We start from the raw sequence: 18,147 nt of genomic DNA on the forward strand, positions 1-18,147 counted from the left end.
ACAAACAAGGTTCTTTGGGTAAATCTTACGCCTTTTATTAGGCCAACTAAACTAGTTGGAAATATTCACCTTTGCAAGCTTTCGGGTACAACCACCCTTCTTCAGGCAGAGGGAGGGTCTGCAGTTGTGTTGTGCTCTCCCTGGATCAAGTGGAGACGTGAGGTCAAAACCCTTCTTTTGTTCAGTGCTTAAGAAGTGGGTAGAGCCACAGGGTAGAGGCTGGTGTGCAGAGAATTCAAGGCACATTGAATTTGCTCTGCAGACGCACAACACAGGTGAGAGCATCCTCCCCAGTCTCTGTTATTTACTGTTTTACTTTCCCTTGCTTCCATCTGAATAGGATTATTGTACATTAGCCCCCCGTCCTTCTGTGCCTTCGTTTGTTCTGTTTCCCGCTCTAACGAACCAGGAAAACAGAAAAGGGCCGTGGTCAGGTCCTGCTGGGAGTGACTGATGGGCAGTCCGTCTCTGGGCGCTCCTGTTCATGCTGAGCTCTGCTCGTCCGTGTTTCTTCAAATGCGGTGTGTTTTAGGCAAGACATCCCTGCTGAGCTGCTTGCTGTTGATGCAGAAAAGCAGGGAAGAGGTTTAATTCTGATGGGGGCTGCAAGAAGAGCCAGGGAAACCAGACTAAGATAAGAATTACAATCTCTGATTCCCTCCCTGTGAGCAAGAATCAGCATCCCTTTCTCTCTCTGTCATCGCTGGATGAATGCAGCCGACAGCATCATGAATGGCATGTTGAACTCCTCCTCCGATGTAAACACTTTACTGGCTGTAGTGTATCCTAAACTGTTACTGTAAACCTAACAGTGACTCTTATCCATGGGATTCTTGCTGCTGGCATTTCACCTGTGGTTACACACGCTTCTTGAAGTTGTGTTTCAGCAGCATTGTATTTCAAGGCTTCTCCCTGAAGTAAGCAAAAAGCTTCATGCAAGATCCATTTTGTCGCAGTGGCAACAGCCGGAGCCTACCATTTTCAATGGATTCCTGGCTCGGTATCTGCCACTGCCGCTGGCTCTTTTGGGGCATTTCAAGACTTACTTTTTCCTGCATTCGGTTCAGTGTCTCCATCACATTTTGGCCAGTCAAGAGCTTTGAAAGCCAATTTCCCCTAATTATTTCACATGCCCTCAATAAACTCACTGGCCGCGTCTATGTGAGCAGGGGACTGCACAGTTGTTACTGCACAGTCATTCAGTGCCTGCATAACCAAGTACCAATGACTGCACATAACCAGTGTTACTGAGCAGTGGTGTCCCCACACAGGTTTTTTCTGATGCTACTGCGCAGTAGCATGTCGTGTAGATGCAGCCACCGGGTCTTTATTTTTACCTAGACACAACTATCCTGTTTGTGTCTGCTTTCAAATATGTCCCTTGCATGGGTTAATTCATTGCAGAATGTCAGCATGAACTGCAAGAGCCGGAGGACCACCTGTGCTGGAACTGATCTTACACCATTGGGATTTCTCTGCTGACTAGCCATCTTGGCAGAGCAGACCAATTGTTGCTTCATTTGCAGGAAGCAATCAAGTTATCCTTTGAGTTATAACTGAGCACAGAAGCCACCAGCAGAGAGAAAGCTCTTTCTCTGACTGGAGGTACCAAGAACTGAAATCCAGTCGTCACTCCTTCCCTCGGCCCTTCCAGTTTCCTAACAATTCCTACTGAATTTCTCTTCCAGTATCTCATAACCCATCAGCATGGCACTGGAAGGAGGGTGCCAAGAAGCACAAGCCAAAGGATCCATAACCACAGAAAGTGCATCCCATTTCCTTCAGACTTTCCATCTTGCTTCTTGATCCAATTAGTGGCCTCCTTGATTTTCCAAACCTTGTTGTCCTCTTGTGCTCTCTCCATGACAACTTCATGTCATAAAAGCTGATGCTGCATGGTGGGCAACTCACTGGTAATCCAGTTTCCTCAGCCTGAATTTTGACAGAGGCTCCAGTGCACCAAACCCTTTGGAAATACTTTAAAACCACTTTGCTTTCAGCAGTCTCAATAGCATGCTCATTGCATGAGTGGGTTAGAAGCACCCAAGATTTTCTGTGTCCTTTTTAACTTGGTGTGAGAGGATCTGTCATCTCTGGTTTGTCAAACAAACTGCAAAACATGTTTTGTTCAGCTTTTTATCTTTTATGCTAGTAGTCAGCCTATGCAATTCCTTGGTCATTCTAGTCTATGCCTTAAAACCAACCAGATGTTTCAAGCCCTGGATCAATAAATAATCCACGCTCTGAATATCAACTGCGTATAGATACCTGTATCGAATTGAAAAAGATAAGTGGTCCGTCAGCCTCTAGAGATGATGCCCCTTTGTGGTCAGCTTGCCTGTTGTCATGGATTTACCCTCCTTTGCTGTGTCCCAGTGCTGAACAGTTCAGGCTTCAATTTATTCTGCCTTTAGGATAAACCCAGTTTCACTTTTGGGCATCAGAGTCACACTGTGTATGGTGGATTTTTTTTTTCACAATGCAGATTTGTACAGAGAATTTTTCAGTTCCATCCCTCAGGCCAGGGCATGGCAGGGAGAACTGTAAAACTGTCTGGAAAGGATTCAGCTCTTGTGAGAGGTACTGGATCAAGAGTACTGGAGACAGAAACATTGGGTTTCACACTCTCTCTTGAGTCCAGTTTGGATTATAATATCACTATTATAGTAACTAGGGTTACTTATACTGCAGAAGTGCCTAGGAGCCCATTGTGAACTAGAGTCCTGTGATGCTACAAATACAAAAAAAGATGAGACTCACCCCAAAGAGTTTACCATCTGTGCTTTCTGCATCCTGTTTTATTCCCATGGTTATTTTCCTCCATCCTCCTCTTAAACAAGTGCTAGGAGAAGAACTCCTTATTCCATTGTTGTCTCAAGGAGAAAAAAGCCCCCTCAGCCTCTCCCCAGTTCACCACTGTAACACTCTAATTAATCCTTCCAGGCATGTTGCGTGACTTCAAGATTACATGATGTCATCAGTGTACATGGTTTAATATGTTTTGATTTAATAATAATACTTATAATGCACATAGCACTTTGTACCATAGAAGTGAAAGGACCTCAGACCAATAGGAAAACTGATGCAGAGTTGCTAAGTGACTTGCCCGAGGTTGCACAGCAAGGCAGCAACAGAGCTAGAAACAGATTTCCTTGAAGTTCAGTCCATGGGAGCATACTGCCTACTTGCTATCTTGCTAAATGCAACTGAGATGGTCCCAGAGCCTTGAAGGTCATAACTGAATCTGAACTTCATCCCACACTCCTTGTCCTCTAATGTACCTAACCAAAATCCTAGATCGCAACAGCCTGAAATTTTTAAGGCTCAGAAACAGTCCTTGCAGTTCGTGCCCATCTCAGAAGAACCAAGATGACTTGAAGAACCTTTTCCATTTGGCTTGAAAGAAGCACAAAGACCTGATGGAGGATCCTACTAAGCTTCATGGAGCCATTCCTCCTGCTCTCTTTTCAGGAACCTCATCTTGCAATGCAGAATTCACAAAAGAGGACGGTTCTTTTTGTCCCCCTTCACTTCACAACCCAAAGAAATCCCTGTTTATTTAAATGCCCTCCACCTGCTTCCTTCTGCAAATGTTTCAGTTCTGTAGATTGCCATAACATGAGTCTGTCCACCAAAATGTCTCATGATCAGGGTCCCCTGTTTGCACAGCGGGTTTAAATACCATCTCCCAGCCTTCCACTCCAAAAGCCCATGTCCAGAAGCACAGTGGATGTGGCCAGCAGGCTCTGCCACAGTGGTCTCACGTCCTCCTCCAAAAGATCATCGGGGACATACTCAGCAGCTTCATCCACATTGCAGCCAGGCCTTTGACCTAACTATGCAAGCTGGAGCATAGCTTTCATTCCTGGCCCAAGCAGTGGTAGATGCTTGGAGTGATCAATATGGCACCTATTGGATGATCTAAAAAAGACCCCATATCCAGTAAGAAGCCTAAGGATCACAGTCAGGACTATTAGCTGTTCCAGCAGCCCTGCAACAAGAGCAAAAATGGCACCAGCTTTGATTGGAAAATGCTTAATGTGCTTCTAAAGCCATACTCTTGTTTGAAGTTGGCTGTGCGGGGTGGCATATTTTAACCAGAGTCTGTAAACAGTCTCTCAGGAATTTTCAGCTGAGAGTATCCATTTCCTTCTTCATAATTAAAAGCAGTTCTTTGTGTTTCTTCATTATCCCAAATGAGGTTGGATCCCAGAAAGCCTGCATCTTGCTTTGTTTTTGAGAGGGTTTTTGATTAGTGTGACAAATCTAACTGCTCTTTTAGCCCAGCTAGCTGTGTCTGCTCTGGTCTTAATTCCCTGCAGACATCCCAATGGTAAGGCTCCACCGGTAGCAATGATGGTTAATGCAGGGCTCTAAGCATCTGCAGACATTTTAATCCCCCCTAACCCAGAGCAGGTCTAAACAATGCAGCAGTTAAAATGCTGGTGACCACCGGCGTGTGGAGCTCCGGCTATTGATATTCCTGGTGGAGTTGCACAGGCAGGATTAACATCAGGAAATGTTAGCAAAGGAAAACCCTGCCATGGAGTAGGCCTCTCCACCAAATGCTCTTGGCCAAGTCAACAGTTTGTCCCTGGTATTGTATGTTGTAGCTCTTATAGATGCTAGTGCTAAATCTCCAGCTGGCTTATAAAGCAGAAGCAGCTGGTGAGCTAGCTCCTCCTATAGCTAGAAGCAACTCTTGTCTTCTGTAGTCGCCAATATGAATTCCTGGGCAGTACAATGTGGGATGCTATGCTAATTCAGCCAGCAAGGTAACCCAAATAAATTGTTTACACTGTAAGCAAATAAATCAGAAAATTAATTGCACTTTTCTGTTGTCCTCAGGGCCTGATGGGTTTCATTGGTCCGGTAGGGGAACCTGGAATAGTAGGAGAGAAGGTAAGAATTGTTTGCAAATAAATCAGCTGTTCTAATTTTTGGCCAGCATGTGAGTGTGTGGAGTGTATGGAAAACTATGAGATTTACGGTCACATTAATTCAAAGCTAAATGAAGAACTCTAGGATTTGAAAAAGTAGCTTTGTGCTAGGTGGAAAGCATCTGTTCTGTTTCAAGTGTAAAGGTCTAACACTCGCTTCTTCTTTAGAGGGGCACTGACAAGAATTGTTTTTGCTAATAGAGATTAGTGAGTTTGTTTCATTCTTTCAGCGTCTTGTAAGAACAATCCCTACTGATTTTTTTCCCCCCTTTTTCTTAGGGCAAATATTTGCCCCCTCCCCAGCCTGCATTGCAAAGTTTTCCTGGCTTTAATAGCCTCTTTGTGGAATGGTAATATGGATCATATCACCTCAAACCTGGGAATGTGGGCCCAATCCTACACTCTGACCAGGCATTAATTCAGTGGAAGTTTAGCTTGCAAACTGATCCATGCATGCAGATCCCTTTGTCAACACAGAGCTCCCCAGGAGCTCTGCAGGATCCTGGCCTGAGCAAAGACATAGTAACTGAATCCCAGCTGCAAAAAGTGCTCTGAGTAGCTATGGGAATAAGAAAACATCAGTCTTAACAGCACTGTTTAGTTTAAATGGATTCATGAAATAGACAGCATGTAGAGAGACAACAGACAGTGGCAAGCTCTGTCCTCTCTACCTGCTTTGTCACTATTACTGCACTGCCCGCTGTAGCTACTCAGAGAAGCCGAGTTGCCAGCCCACGGTCAGCAAGCACGGTCAGCAACCTAAAGGAGGTACATTGAGTCCTATTCCATTATCTTATCCACAAAACCAATCCCCACGTGGCAAATCACTGTTCTAGATGATATATCAGTGTGAGGACAAACTCAGGCTGTCCCATAAGTCTGCCCTAGGAGACCTCAGTACAGCTGCATTTTCTATCTCACTCTTTCTCTACCAAGGCAAGCTTACAGATGGCAAAAGTAACTACCACCCACTTCAAAAAAATCAACCAGACCTTGAACTGAAATTGCCTTGTAGGACTTCCTACATTATTCTGCAATAAATGAGGTGGGAAATACACTTTCATTAGGCATAGCTGAGCCAGCAGTCTCTAGCCAGAAAACTCCAAACCGAAAATCTGAATCAAACAGAATCCAACTATTATCAGAAAGGATAATATAACTAACAGGTCCTTTCTATGCATTCAGGAAGAAAGCCTTCCATTAACAAAAGCCAACTGGAGACAATGCCTTCTTTGGATTTGTTTTAATAGCTACTTAAAATCTAAGATATTCCCCCAATATGATATGACAGTTGGAAGATAGGTCAAATTTTGGGCGTAAACTAGTTGGTAGTGTGTGTCTCTTAGCTCCTTACTTCTCGTCCCTATCCCAGCCCACAAAACGCGCACACACAACATCACAGTGTGTTACCAGCTGAAGCGGATGCAGTTGCTGTACATGTCTCCAATCCATCCAGACAGAGAGAGCAAACAACCCTTGGTTAGTGCTGCAGCTGTATTGTCAGACATCAGTAAGTTGCTGGATTACTGATAAATACCAGTTATAATACTACTTATAAGGCTCCTGGCTTTCTATATCTGCAAAGAACAACAGTATGATGTGGAGGAGCCAAGGTTATGTTGAAAGATGGGGAAATGTGTGCATGGTTAATAAGCTATACAACCAAGAGCTTCATAAATGACTTGCTGTTTTGAATTTTTTAGTGCCTCTTATAAGACACCTTTTTTTAAAGCTTGATTTTTTTAGAGGGTGAGTACTGAGGATTTGCTCACAATTGACCCCTTTATGGTGGCTGAAATTGGGTGCTTCCAAAATTCAGGCTTCCTAAATTATTGTTGCTGTTGCTATTTACTCTCCTTATTGTGATGGGACCTGGGAGCTCCCAGCAGGACCCCACGGTTCTGCAAACAGACCAGAAAACCATCCCTATACCCAAACACTTACAACCCACTTTTAAAAATCTTGGCCTTAATCATCATGCTCATTCTGAACACGTAGTGGTCTCGTTTCCCATTCACAATCCCTGCAGCCCCACTAAAGCTTCCTAGGCCATGCCACTTCCAACATAACAGACACTTAGGAAGAGCAAGGCTTCAGAGGGCAGTGTCCTTTAGACATTTGATCAATGAGGAACGAAGATTTCCTACACAGTTCAGTTCTCAGCTGTGTGATGCCTACATTTTCTGTGCCTCAGCTCTGTCATCTTTTCAAAAGGAAAATAAAAAAGTTCCTTTCAGCAGTGCAGAGAATGAATCATGCTTATGTCCAGCGCTTTGGCATTCTCGGACGCTACCAGCCTTTGGAGGAAACCTTTCTGAAAGAAGTATGCAGCTGTAGCAGGACGATCACTTAGCAGTAAGCATGTTTTCAGTGGAAAATCAGTGACCACTGTTCTGACACTACAACAGAAACCTGACTAAAAGGAAGAGCCACTAAACCTAGCACTATTTATATATTTTGTGGAAATGTCAGATACATTCCCAGATCCAAGTAGGAGTAGCAGATGTTGTAATGTGTGAATCATCCATGCTTTCAACTGCTGTATTATCATCCCCATTCTCCCACCCTGTCATTTTATAGCACTCATTAACAAAATTACTTATTGTACTTTATGCACTTTTGTCTTTCCTAGGGTGACCGAGGCTCAGTTGGCCCACCGGGCCCACCAGGAGTCAAGGGGTCGATGGTAAGGAGTAAGTCTGCATTCTCTCTCTCACTTTCTATCTGACTAATGCCTCCCCATCTTTTGTGGTGACGGCTCAATAGAAATTACAGCTCCGGACAACCTTTTTGTGAAATGTTAATAACTACAAATTCTTCCTATTTCCATGGAAATGGAGAGGGTGGGTATTTGATTGACCAGTGTTGAGCTATAAACACCTCCAATCATTTCCCCCACCGGGATTATTAGCATTGTTCACTCCATTTACTCTTCTATTTACTGAGGGTGTAGACACATGACCTGTTTCCTATGTAGGGAAAGTGGAGCAAACACAACACACAGATCTATTTACATAGTAAATCACTCCAATCCAGGGTAGAATTAACTGTTGAAAATGTTTGATGCGTATCTGCTCCCACTACATCCAGGAACAGCAGTTTGCTCAATGCAGCCTGTTTCCCTGCCACCTAGCGGCAAGTCTCTGTAACAGTGCCTGCTCTGGGCAGCCACTTTGGGAGGACTGCTTATATGTGTCCTCCTTCCTGGGTCCATCTATGCATGCAATTAATGTGCCTGAATTTTCTCCGCAGAAAATTCAGGCTCATCCAAGCGTTCCCGAGTGTATGTCTACATGTGCACCTACATTGGGAGCAAATTGCACCTGACAGAGCAGCTCAGTCCAGGGCTGCTCCTGCCCTGCTCTGTCCGCCTGCAGCAGCCAGGGGGAGCTCGAAGCTCCCCGAGGTGCCAGCCCCTAGCCCTCCCGACTCTGGGGCAGCCCCAATCTGTGCAGGGGGAAACTGTTCTGGGCTCAGCCGTCAGCTCCCTGACAGCCACAGGGAAATCAGAGCCAGCCCCTCCCAAGCCCTGGGGGCAGGGGGAGCTGTCCCAGCTTGGTAAGCAGCTGCTTCCAGCCCCATCCTGATCTCATGTGGCTGGGAGGCAGCGTCCCGCCAAGCCAGGACAGCTCTCCCTACCCCCTGTCGCCCCTGCCACCTAGGCTGACCAGGAATATCTACAGGTACTACAAAATGGTGCATTAGACTAATCTACTGTGCAGTAATTGCTGTGCACATGTAGGTACTGATGCTTTACTTCTCATTAGATTCGCCTAATGCTCAGCAAAACATCTCATGGAGAGGCACCCACTGCAGAGCAATTTTACTGGAGTCTGGGGTAAATTGCTTTGTCATAATTGTCATAGGAAGGTATGGCTGGAAGGGACTTCACAAGGTCACCTCATCCAGCAGCCTGCTCAAGGCAGGTTCGTTCCTGACTAAACCATCCCAGCCAAGTGCTTTTAAAGAGACTTGTCATGTGTCCACAACCTGAAAAAACAATTGGGCTTTGAAGCATTTTCTATAAGGCAACAAGTCAGGATCTGTTGTGCCAAGCAAAGGTAACCGCAAAATACTTGGGCACTTGAAGCACTTCTTGTTTGCAGCGCCCTGCCTGGTCGAAAGGCCGGCTCTAATAACCACCTGAGCTCTCGTTACGCCTTTGCCACTGCCTCCCTCTGTGGCCTGATGCAAGACAAAAGGACGTACTTGCATACCTTCACAGTCTGCAGCAATCTGTTTTGAAAATCTAGATGCTCATACTGTAGCCATAGCAGGAGCTGAGTGCGTTAAAAAATGTAGCCCCAGTTGAGGGTGCCGAGATCTTGAAACATCTGTCCCTGAGCAACTCTGCCCTAGCAAAATAGCTGAGCTGGTCTGATCTGGCAAGTGACTGATGCTGCCTTAGTTTCTGTTGTCCCCTGCTCTTTCCACTGACCAAGGGAGAAGGGAGAGATTTCCATGGAATTCATGCTGTGTATTCTTCTTATCTTGTAGGGGCATCCTGGAGCACCAGGAGGAATTGGCTTTTCAGGACCTCCTGGACCACCAGTAAGTAAAACCGAGTCATCTCGTAACTGCACAGAGTTTGTGTTGTGCTCAAAACCAAGGCCATTGTGTTGGCCATAGGTTTAATTGACAGTTTGTTAACAAGAGACACTGAGAAAGGTAGCACAAAGGACTTAGAGAAAGAAACACTAAGAAGGGATGATGCTTTATGTGAGGGCAAGAAGATGAGGCAAAGAACAGCACTAACTTCAGTAAGACTCTGAGTTATGGGGACAAGTCCACAAGCTTGCGGACTCTGCTATAAACACTGCCTGCAGGCCTGATGCCGCAGGGCACCGGGCATATCTGGCCAAAGGTTACAGGGTGCTTGGTGCCTTGCAGAAAGGCTCTTAGCCCCTTGTGCATTTGATTGCTGATGTAGCAGACCTGCAGAAGATTTCTGCTTCTCCCCAAAGCAGCACACTGCCTTGCTGTGCAAGGTGTGCCACGTGGCTTATTTGGTGCCTTGCATGGATGGATCTACCTTCAGCTGCTAATGAAGAATGGAGGCGGGGAGAATGTGAGACTTAGTAAATTCATCCCACATTCATTTAGACTGTAGTTGTCTGAAAACAAGCTCATCCACTAACACAGTAGAGCAGTGCATGTGACAGCTGTGATCACTGCAGTGAGCTGCCCGGCTGCTGTAAACATTTCAGGTGTTCTAGTAACGGCCATCACCATTTCCTGAAGTGTCTCTGCCCCATTGCAGTGCCCCTACCTGGGTCACTGGGCTCCTGAGATTGAAAGGAGAGATGAAATCCTTAAAGGCAGCAGAAGCTCTAGGTCCAAAGTGAATCCAAACTTTTGCAACTCATTCTTCTGTAAGGGAACAGACAAATTCCTGAATCCAAGTCCTGAACTTCGAAGTGGGACACTACTCCTTAGAGAGAGGCCCTGGCTCCACTGTGTCTGCAGCCTTCAGACAACACAGAAATCCTTCTCTGTTGCAGCCTTGGAGCCTGTCACTAGAAAGTACCACATGTGCAGTATACAGCGTGGGGCATCGGAGCAGCTGGTGCCAGGTGGACCCCTTATTTGGAAGAGCTGCCATGGTACAAGAACAGCTGTGAGCGGAGCATGGAATTGGCAGGAAGGCAGATTTTACTCGGGTTTTAGTTTCTTGCAGTCCTTGGTTGGACAACAGCCCTGCTGTCGTGCTGGCAGAACTGCCACTGGTTCTCCAGCATAGTGTATTACTGATTAGAAATAACAAGACAGTTGTACAGAGAGAAGGGAAGTGCAGGGAACTAACTGATGTCCCTCCACATGTGTGGATTTTCTTACAAATTAGTTAGTTAGGAGTCACATTTCTTTGGTCCAATCACTGCCAAAGTGTTAGGCCTCCAAAAGACTGCTGACAGCTCTGCCCACTCGGACAGCTCCCAGATGCTGCTGGTCACTGTTCTTGCCAACTGCAGCTAACTGGCTGGGTACCAGGAGTTTAACACTTTACCCAGTGGCACACAACAGTAACAGTTTATAGATGTATCCCTAAAACTGACATAAAGAGAAGTCTCTTGGGGCACTGACAGATGTGAAAAAGAAAAAAACCCGCTTTATTGGAAGAGGAAGCACATTAGTTCAACCTGGCTCCCCAGCATCTGTATAAATCAGGCCCTTTAGCAGGGCTTTTTGGTGTGTTTATCGAATAGCTGATTCAATCAGCCCCGCTGAAGCACCCGATCTATACAGGCATTGGGTGAGCCCGGTTAAACTAACATGGTGCCTCTTCTGGGCATGACCTGCACTTGGTGCAGGGATGCAACAAGCTGAAAGTAAAGCACCATTTTTTTTCATGTCTTTAAGCAGCCTGAGATGTCAGAAGAGCAGAGCAGTACTGAGGTGTGGCCTGCTTATCCTGCCCTGACCAGAGGGTCTGGGCTGGCCAGCAGCTGATTCCACAGCTGGCTTTCAGCTGCAGGATGTGACTGAAGACTCAAGGCATCACACTACAGCGTACTACTCCCTGTTCTTTGTAGCAGCATCCATGGTGGCCACTGGCAGCACCAGCTGCACTGTAGGTGGGGTGCTACCCTGCACCTCTTTGAGCCACAAATACATGCATTAGCTAGATATATGTCTTCGTTCTTGCCTGAGTGCAGGGGACGAGGAAGGAGGTGAGAAAAGCCCCTAAATTCCCTCTCAGCAGAGATCAGGTTGTGCAATAGCAAAGACCTGCTAATTGTTGGGGGGGGCATGTGCACCACCCTTCCCAACGCTGCACAGCACAGTGCATCGCCAGCAGCACCGTGGGAGTTGGGGGACAACATGCAGTATAAGATGGTACTTGGCATGAGTAAGAGCACCAGAATCTTGCCCAAAGGAAGCAACACATCCTCAGATCTCTAAAGGTCTCTTGAGAGCATCTGAAGGGTGGAAGCTCTGTAGCTTCCTCCAGTAACCTGTTCTCCTGCCATAAAATAACCAGTAGTGTCATCCAAGCAAAATGTTTTCTCCACAAGTTCACTTAAAACAAAAGCGAAGTCCTAATTAGATAGGCCATATTACCCAGCCAGGCAATGAATCAATCTCTTGGTAGTAAATCTCCATTCTTATTACCTCCAGCTGCTGCTGCCTATTTCTCTTCCAAACAAGCCTTTATTATTTACTTCTGAAACCAGACCTATATCTTATTGTTCTTCTTGTTGAATGAACCTTTAGAGGCAAGAGTAGCCCACTGAGCCTTAGTAGCATTGATGACTCCACTGGTTTGGAGAGGAGAGCAGAGCTGTAGTTGATAGACATGAAACTCTACCCATAGTTTCAACCCATTTTGGCCTTTAAACAAACTCCCTTGCCCCATTCTGATGCATCTCCTGTGTTAACATACAGCCTCTGTAACAATTTATGGAATCACTTTAGTGTCATCCACCTTCACTGACTAATAGCTCCTTGAAGCACTAAGTGTGGGAGCCAGTTGTCCTGAAAGGTCTTACTGCTGGAGTGATTTTTTTGTGCATTTAGGTTTTTTCCTAAGCTCTTTGGAATGGGCAAAATACTTCATGTGTAGGATTTTCCAAATACCAACAGAGTATTTCATTTTAATGTGTGTTTATGCTCAAAAATAACTCTAAAAATGTGCATCTGAACCAGCTGCTCCTTGTGTGACTCAGTCACATACACTCCCTTCACCCAAAAAATAAAGACTCTACTACAGATCATGCTGTAGATCAAGCAGCTACAAGGGAATGGGCTGGAATCTATTCCGTGTTGGGTACTGTCGGTAAAGCAACTATGCATTGCACTTTTATACTTTTCAAACTGGTAACTGTGTTTCAAAAGCAGAAGCTTTATTAGTGGTGGTGATGCAAGTAGCAGAAGGATCACAATCTGATTTTGTTTGGATTCTCAGCAGAGTTCTCAGGGCCTGACAGTTGGCAAAATCTTTAGTATATAAATAGCAAAACGTGGAATTTCTGAGAGTAAATATGGAATCTGTGTCATTCTCAGTTTTTAATACACTATTTAAGTTACAGGCTAGAAATGCATGGTTATTTATCTAATCCTTGTAAACTAATTGAACTCATTTGCAGTTCTAAGAGACTCTTAACAAGAAAATATTTCATTTTTTGTATATTTCCTGCATTTGTGATGTTAACACAGGAGATGTCAAGGTCACTGACTAAGCTCTGAGATCTTATTGCAACTACTGGCATGACCATCAAAGCCCTGGTAATATAAAAGGAGCTCCATATCTGAGGATGATTATCTATGCAACACCAAGAATGCACTAGGCACTTAAAGACAAGTCATCTGTAGTTGGCCAAAAAGTTTAAAGCTGGGTGCCTAAACTAAGGTGGCTGATTCTATATTTACCTAAATAATAAACCTAACTTCTTTTAAAGGTGCTAAGCAGTAGGCACATCCTATTAATGTGCAGCAATAGGCTCCAGAACTTATCGCTCCAGAGCTTATTGCTGCTGAGCACACATCTGCACATGCACCCAGGATTGCAGCATGCTGAGCCAGGGCAGAGCAGCCCTGGCTGGCAGGGAACCCCAGGGGTCAGCCTGCCAGCCTGGGGCTGTTCCCCCCAGCTCAATGTGCAGTGGAGGGGCTGGATGGGACACAAGGGTGCTTCAGTACAGGGCTAGCCAGAGTCTAGATGTGCACTGCTGCTGAGTTTTTTACTCTTAAGTAAATACAAGTACTACCCTGCTGCAAAGTAAATTAGTTTATTCCTAATAGCCTAACAAGGGTGCATGCACAGATGCTGAGACATTTACTGCACAGATAACTACTTTACTGTCTCATGTAGACATGCCCAGTGGCTCTTAGAAGCTTTGAGTGGGGAGCTGTGCATGCTCAACACCTCTGTAGATTCAGCCACCAAATATTTCAGACACAGGTTTGAAAATCTCAGTCATGATCCCTGCCTTGAAGAGCTTAATAAACTAAAGATCACTGATATATTCACGAAGCCACACTTCTAGATATGACCTGGTAGCACTACAAGATTTGAAGACATGGCAGTATCTTTGGCAGCCCTCACTGCGTCAACTTTGTATTTCAAGCGTGTATAGCTAAAATGCATGAAGGTTGTGCACGAGTATGTAACTCTGGACTGTCGTATAAATCTTTTCTCTGGTTTGACCCCTGTATGTCGCCTTTCCTTGCCTTCCATTTGTTTCCTCTAAAATCCCTTTCCTGTTGTAGGGCCCTGCCGGAGTCCGTGGACCCCCAGGTATAAGAGGAGTCAAAGGCCATCGGGTAAGCAGTTGCTAACTAAGTATCAATTCCATAACTCTCCTGTTTCAACCTTTTGTTGAGAAATTTAGGGCCTTAGTTCCTTGAAATAAGGATTAGTATTAAGTAGAGATGATGTCAAGATATATGGGGAGGGTGGTCTGTTTCTTTGGCTGATGAACTGTTGAAGAGAAAAGCTGCCTTTATTGGAGGCACAAGAACCTTGAAGAAAACGTTAATGCAGCTAAAATATAAGGGCAGTGTTAGCTTCAAGCTCGGTGTCTTGACCTGGGGTTTCCGTAGAAGGCACGAAGTTAAAATTCATTACATTTTCTAACTACCTGTGGTTCCCAGTCAGGTATGACAGCACTTTCTTGGGTAGCTGGATAATACAAAGTCTAGTGATGATGAATTTAGGAAGAGTGAAAGCTTCAATTAGATGACTGGAAGAGCTCCTGCTCATACCTTTGATGCCCCCTGCTCCCAACCCCTCTGCTCTCACCCATCCCCCTTCTGGTTCAACACCCAGCTAATGTTTGCAAAGTTTTAATGGCTAGTGATTGCACATGGGTTTTGTGGAGGACTGCAAGAACATGAGACTTCTTTGTATTTGTGTGGGCCTTCTTTCTAATGATCTCAAAGTATTTACTTTTGCATATTTTAGTGTTGAAGGCTAGGGCTGGAGTAACATTATAATCTGCCTGCCACAGGCTACACTTCTAAACCGTTTCATGCAGCAATTCCTGCCTGGGGAACTTAGGATCAATGTTCGTATTCATTTCCCTATACCAGAGCTAATTTTTTCCTTAACCAGCTGGGTAGAATGAAAAGGATTAATGTGATGAGACAGTTTTATAATCACAGCATTATGTAACCATGAATTGTTTTCAGTTCTAAAAGCCATGCTAGAAGGCCACTAAACAATGTCCTACCCCAGCAGTTAAATCACAGTGTCCACTTTTGGGTTTTGGATGGAGAAACCAGCTTCCTTTCTACCCCACACAGCCTCCATACCTTGCCTTGTGAAGGCCTCACATTGTAATTCCAACACTCCCGTTCTGAAGAAATCTCTCGGGAGCTGCAGATTCTCTGTGTTACACATCGGGAACTAATAGAATTGGTCAGGGTATTCATGAGCGTGACTGATGAGAAACTGGAGACGTTCGTTCTGAGGAAGGTTGTGAATGAATACCTTGATGCGCAACGGCAAAGCTAAACAGGCTGGAAACTGTGGATGAGCCCTGCCCTGGCCACTGCACAAGCTCTGTGGAGTTCCCTGGAGACCCTCAGAGATATTAGCTCAGGTGTAATCTTCAGTACTCTAATGCATGCAATGGCAGGATTGGAGTCCAAGTTCCTTCCCCTTTCTCTCTCTCTCAGCTTCTAGTTCTGGAGTATGCACCCCATTGCATGAGCCAAGTCTGGGAGAACCTATACACATGCTCCATGGGCGGGGGCTTTAATTAGACTGCAGCCGCTTTAATTAAAATGCCCGCAGCGTTTCACGTCTTCAGCATCCCACATTGCAAAATGGCAGCAGGGGTGCTTTAACTGAAGCTCGTTCAATGAACTTTAGTTTAGGCAGCCCCACCACTATTTTGAAACATGAGACACTGAATACACAAGATGCTGCAGCAAACCAGAGCGTTCGGATTAGAACGCTCCAGCCGACTCGATTAATCTGGGTAAAAGTGCCCTGGGCTTCCAGCAGCCGGCTGGGCACAACTGTGCTACTTGGTTCTTGCTTGCCTCAAGACTCAGACTTGCTTGGGATGGCCCTATGGGCCTTACTCTCTAGCTGAACTAGTTGACTTGGACAACAAGGAGTCAGGCTGGTTGAGCAGCTTGCAGGTTTTCTGATTTTTAGAACTGATGAAGGTGATATTTATTATCCTGCTGGGTAAAACTCCATTTTTAATGGGGTAGAACTACAGCAGCTAATTATTTCTTTCTTTTTCTTGATTTCCAGTGGGAATTTTTCCTCCAGTTGGAATGAGAGCTGGACCCTAGAATAGATTCAGTTTCTATAAGGAACTAACTTGTTTGTGGGATGTGATGTGTAGAGGGGCTGGAACCTATTTGTAGGCCCTAACTAGTGCATTAGTCTCTTAAATGAGTATGTTGATAGACGGACTGAGGATAGGAAATGGCAACTTTACATAGAGGTGAAATAGCCCTTTTCTAAAGATGCAGTTAATCCCAGTGGGTGCTGGGTGTCAGATGCCATCACACTGAAGCAAGGGAAAGGCAAAGAAGGTGCCAGCCTCCCTGGAGCAGTTCAGCAGCCAGCCGTCTGACTACTCTGAACAGCTTCTCCTACCAGGTCCATTCCTTTCTGCAATGAAGTACCATATGCTATAGAAATGTTGCTTGGCATTGCTGAGCTGCATTTCCTTTCCAGATGTCAAACCTAGCAGCTCTGATCCCAGTTGTGCTCTCCTTTACATTCCTGCATTCAAGAATTCTGCTCATGTCTGAGAAGGCCCAGGCTTCTAACCACATCAAAGTCCCAAGGACTAAAAATTGTAGTCAGGCATTGGCCTGGCTGCAAAGTCCTGCAAAAAGCCATTTTAGACCAGGAGCAACAAAACATGGAGGGAGCTGAGGAGCCATTGTGAAGGAAAGAAAAGGGGTTATCATTTCTGTCTGTATAGGCCCTTATTACTCAGGTTAAATCAGCTAGGTGTCATTTGTTTGTCTGTAGCAGTTGCAGGTAGTGCTCTGCAGCTCACCTAACTACTCACATCCTAAGCAGAACCTGTCTTTCAAACCAGTGATATATGGTGGTGTATAGCTTGACATACTTGCCTCATGGAAAAGACCTTTATCATTTAATAGGAATAGGATTCTTAAAAATACAGACTTTGAGAGTGACAGATATCCCTTCTAAAGAATACCTGCACCATCCAATAGAGAGCAATGGAGAATTAAAGCTTTGCTATTGAATCACAAAGGTCACTGTCGAATGATAACCTGAGTGATAAGCAATAGGGTTGCTCAGTCTAACAGTTACGAGCTCACCCCTATGAGCAACAGGGTTGCTCAGTCTAATGGTTCTCTTGCCTTGGAAACTTTCTGTTTGCCTCTTTCTCAGTTGCCTAGTGTTCCCTCCTTGCTAAGCATCCTCACCACTCAGGCTGTTGGTTTCTTTGAGTTTTTGAGGATTTGGGAAATGATCCCCTCGCTGTAATTTCAGACACTGCCCTTTGCAGAGCTCCCCCTCTATTATAGTCCACAGAAGAGACATAATTCAATTCAGAATGGAAACATTAATGCAACTCTCTGCCAGATGTTTGTGGATTCCACTGATCTGTGTTTGTGGATACTTCATTATAATAATTTCACTTTTGAAGAAAACATAAATAGTGAATATGGTTTTGATTGTAAGGAACAATGCAGTCTTTTAGAGTCTGTATTTAAGCTGTTCAAGCTATTGTATTGTCAAGATACAAATAGCAATTTAAACAAGAAAACCTTTTAAAAAGCATGACTCTCCTTTTATTACTACAAAGACAGAGTATCATTTCCTCCTCCTTTTTTTTTTATTTAGCCATCAAATCAATAGTGTAGAATCCTCTACAAATGCAATATTCCTTTTCTCTCTGCCCTGAGGGCCCAACTCAACTTAAGGCATGTGTTTAAGTCCATCCATATTCAGAATACACTTAAGCATGTGCTTGAAGTTAAGGTAAGGAGAATTAAGCATACAGATTCACAGAAGTTTAGGGCTGGAAGGGACCTCATAGGATCACCGGGTCCAGCCCCCCTGCTCTGGGCAGGAAAGACCGCTGGGGTCAAATAAGTCCAGCAAGGTGTGAGCCCAGTCTCCTTTTGAAGATCTCCAGGGTAAGTGCCTGCACTGCCCCGGCTGGGAGTCTAGTGCAGAGTCTGGTCACACAGACTGTGAAGAAGTTTTTCCTTATATCCAGTCTGAGACCTTCTTCTAGGAGTTTATGATTGTTGCTCCTGG

At 44.9% G+C, this 18,147-nt stretch overlaps 1 protein-coding gene across 1 annotated transcript in view; it reads left to right on the forward strand.

Annotated features, from left to right (window-relative positions):
• COL27A1 (collagen type XXVII alpha 1 chain) overlaps positions 1 to 18,147 on the forward strand; it is a 215,874-nt gene that overhangs the window by 116,565 nt on the left and 81,162 nt on the right. The window contains exons 24-27 of the mRNA XM_019540657.1: positions 4,849 to 4,902; positions 7,573 to 7,626; positions 9,438 to 9,491; positions 14,148 to 14,201. Coding sequence (XP_019396202.1) covers positions 4,849 to 4,902; positions 7,573 to 7,626; positions 9,438 to 9,491; positions 14,148 to 14,201 — 216 coding nt within the window. The remainder of the gene's footprint in view (positions 1 to 4,848; positions 4,903 to 7,572; positions 7,627 to 9,437; positions 9,492 to 14,147; positions 14,202 to 18,147) is intronic.

This window comes from Crocodylus porosus, unplaced genomic scaffold, assembly GCF_001723895.1.
Source record: "Crocodylus porosus isolate Cpor-Errol unplaced genomic scaffold, CroPor_comp1, whole genome shotgun sequence".
NCBI lineage: Eukaryota > Metazoa > Chordata > Crocodylia > Crocodylidae > Crocodylus > Crocodylus porosus.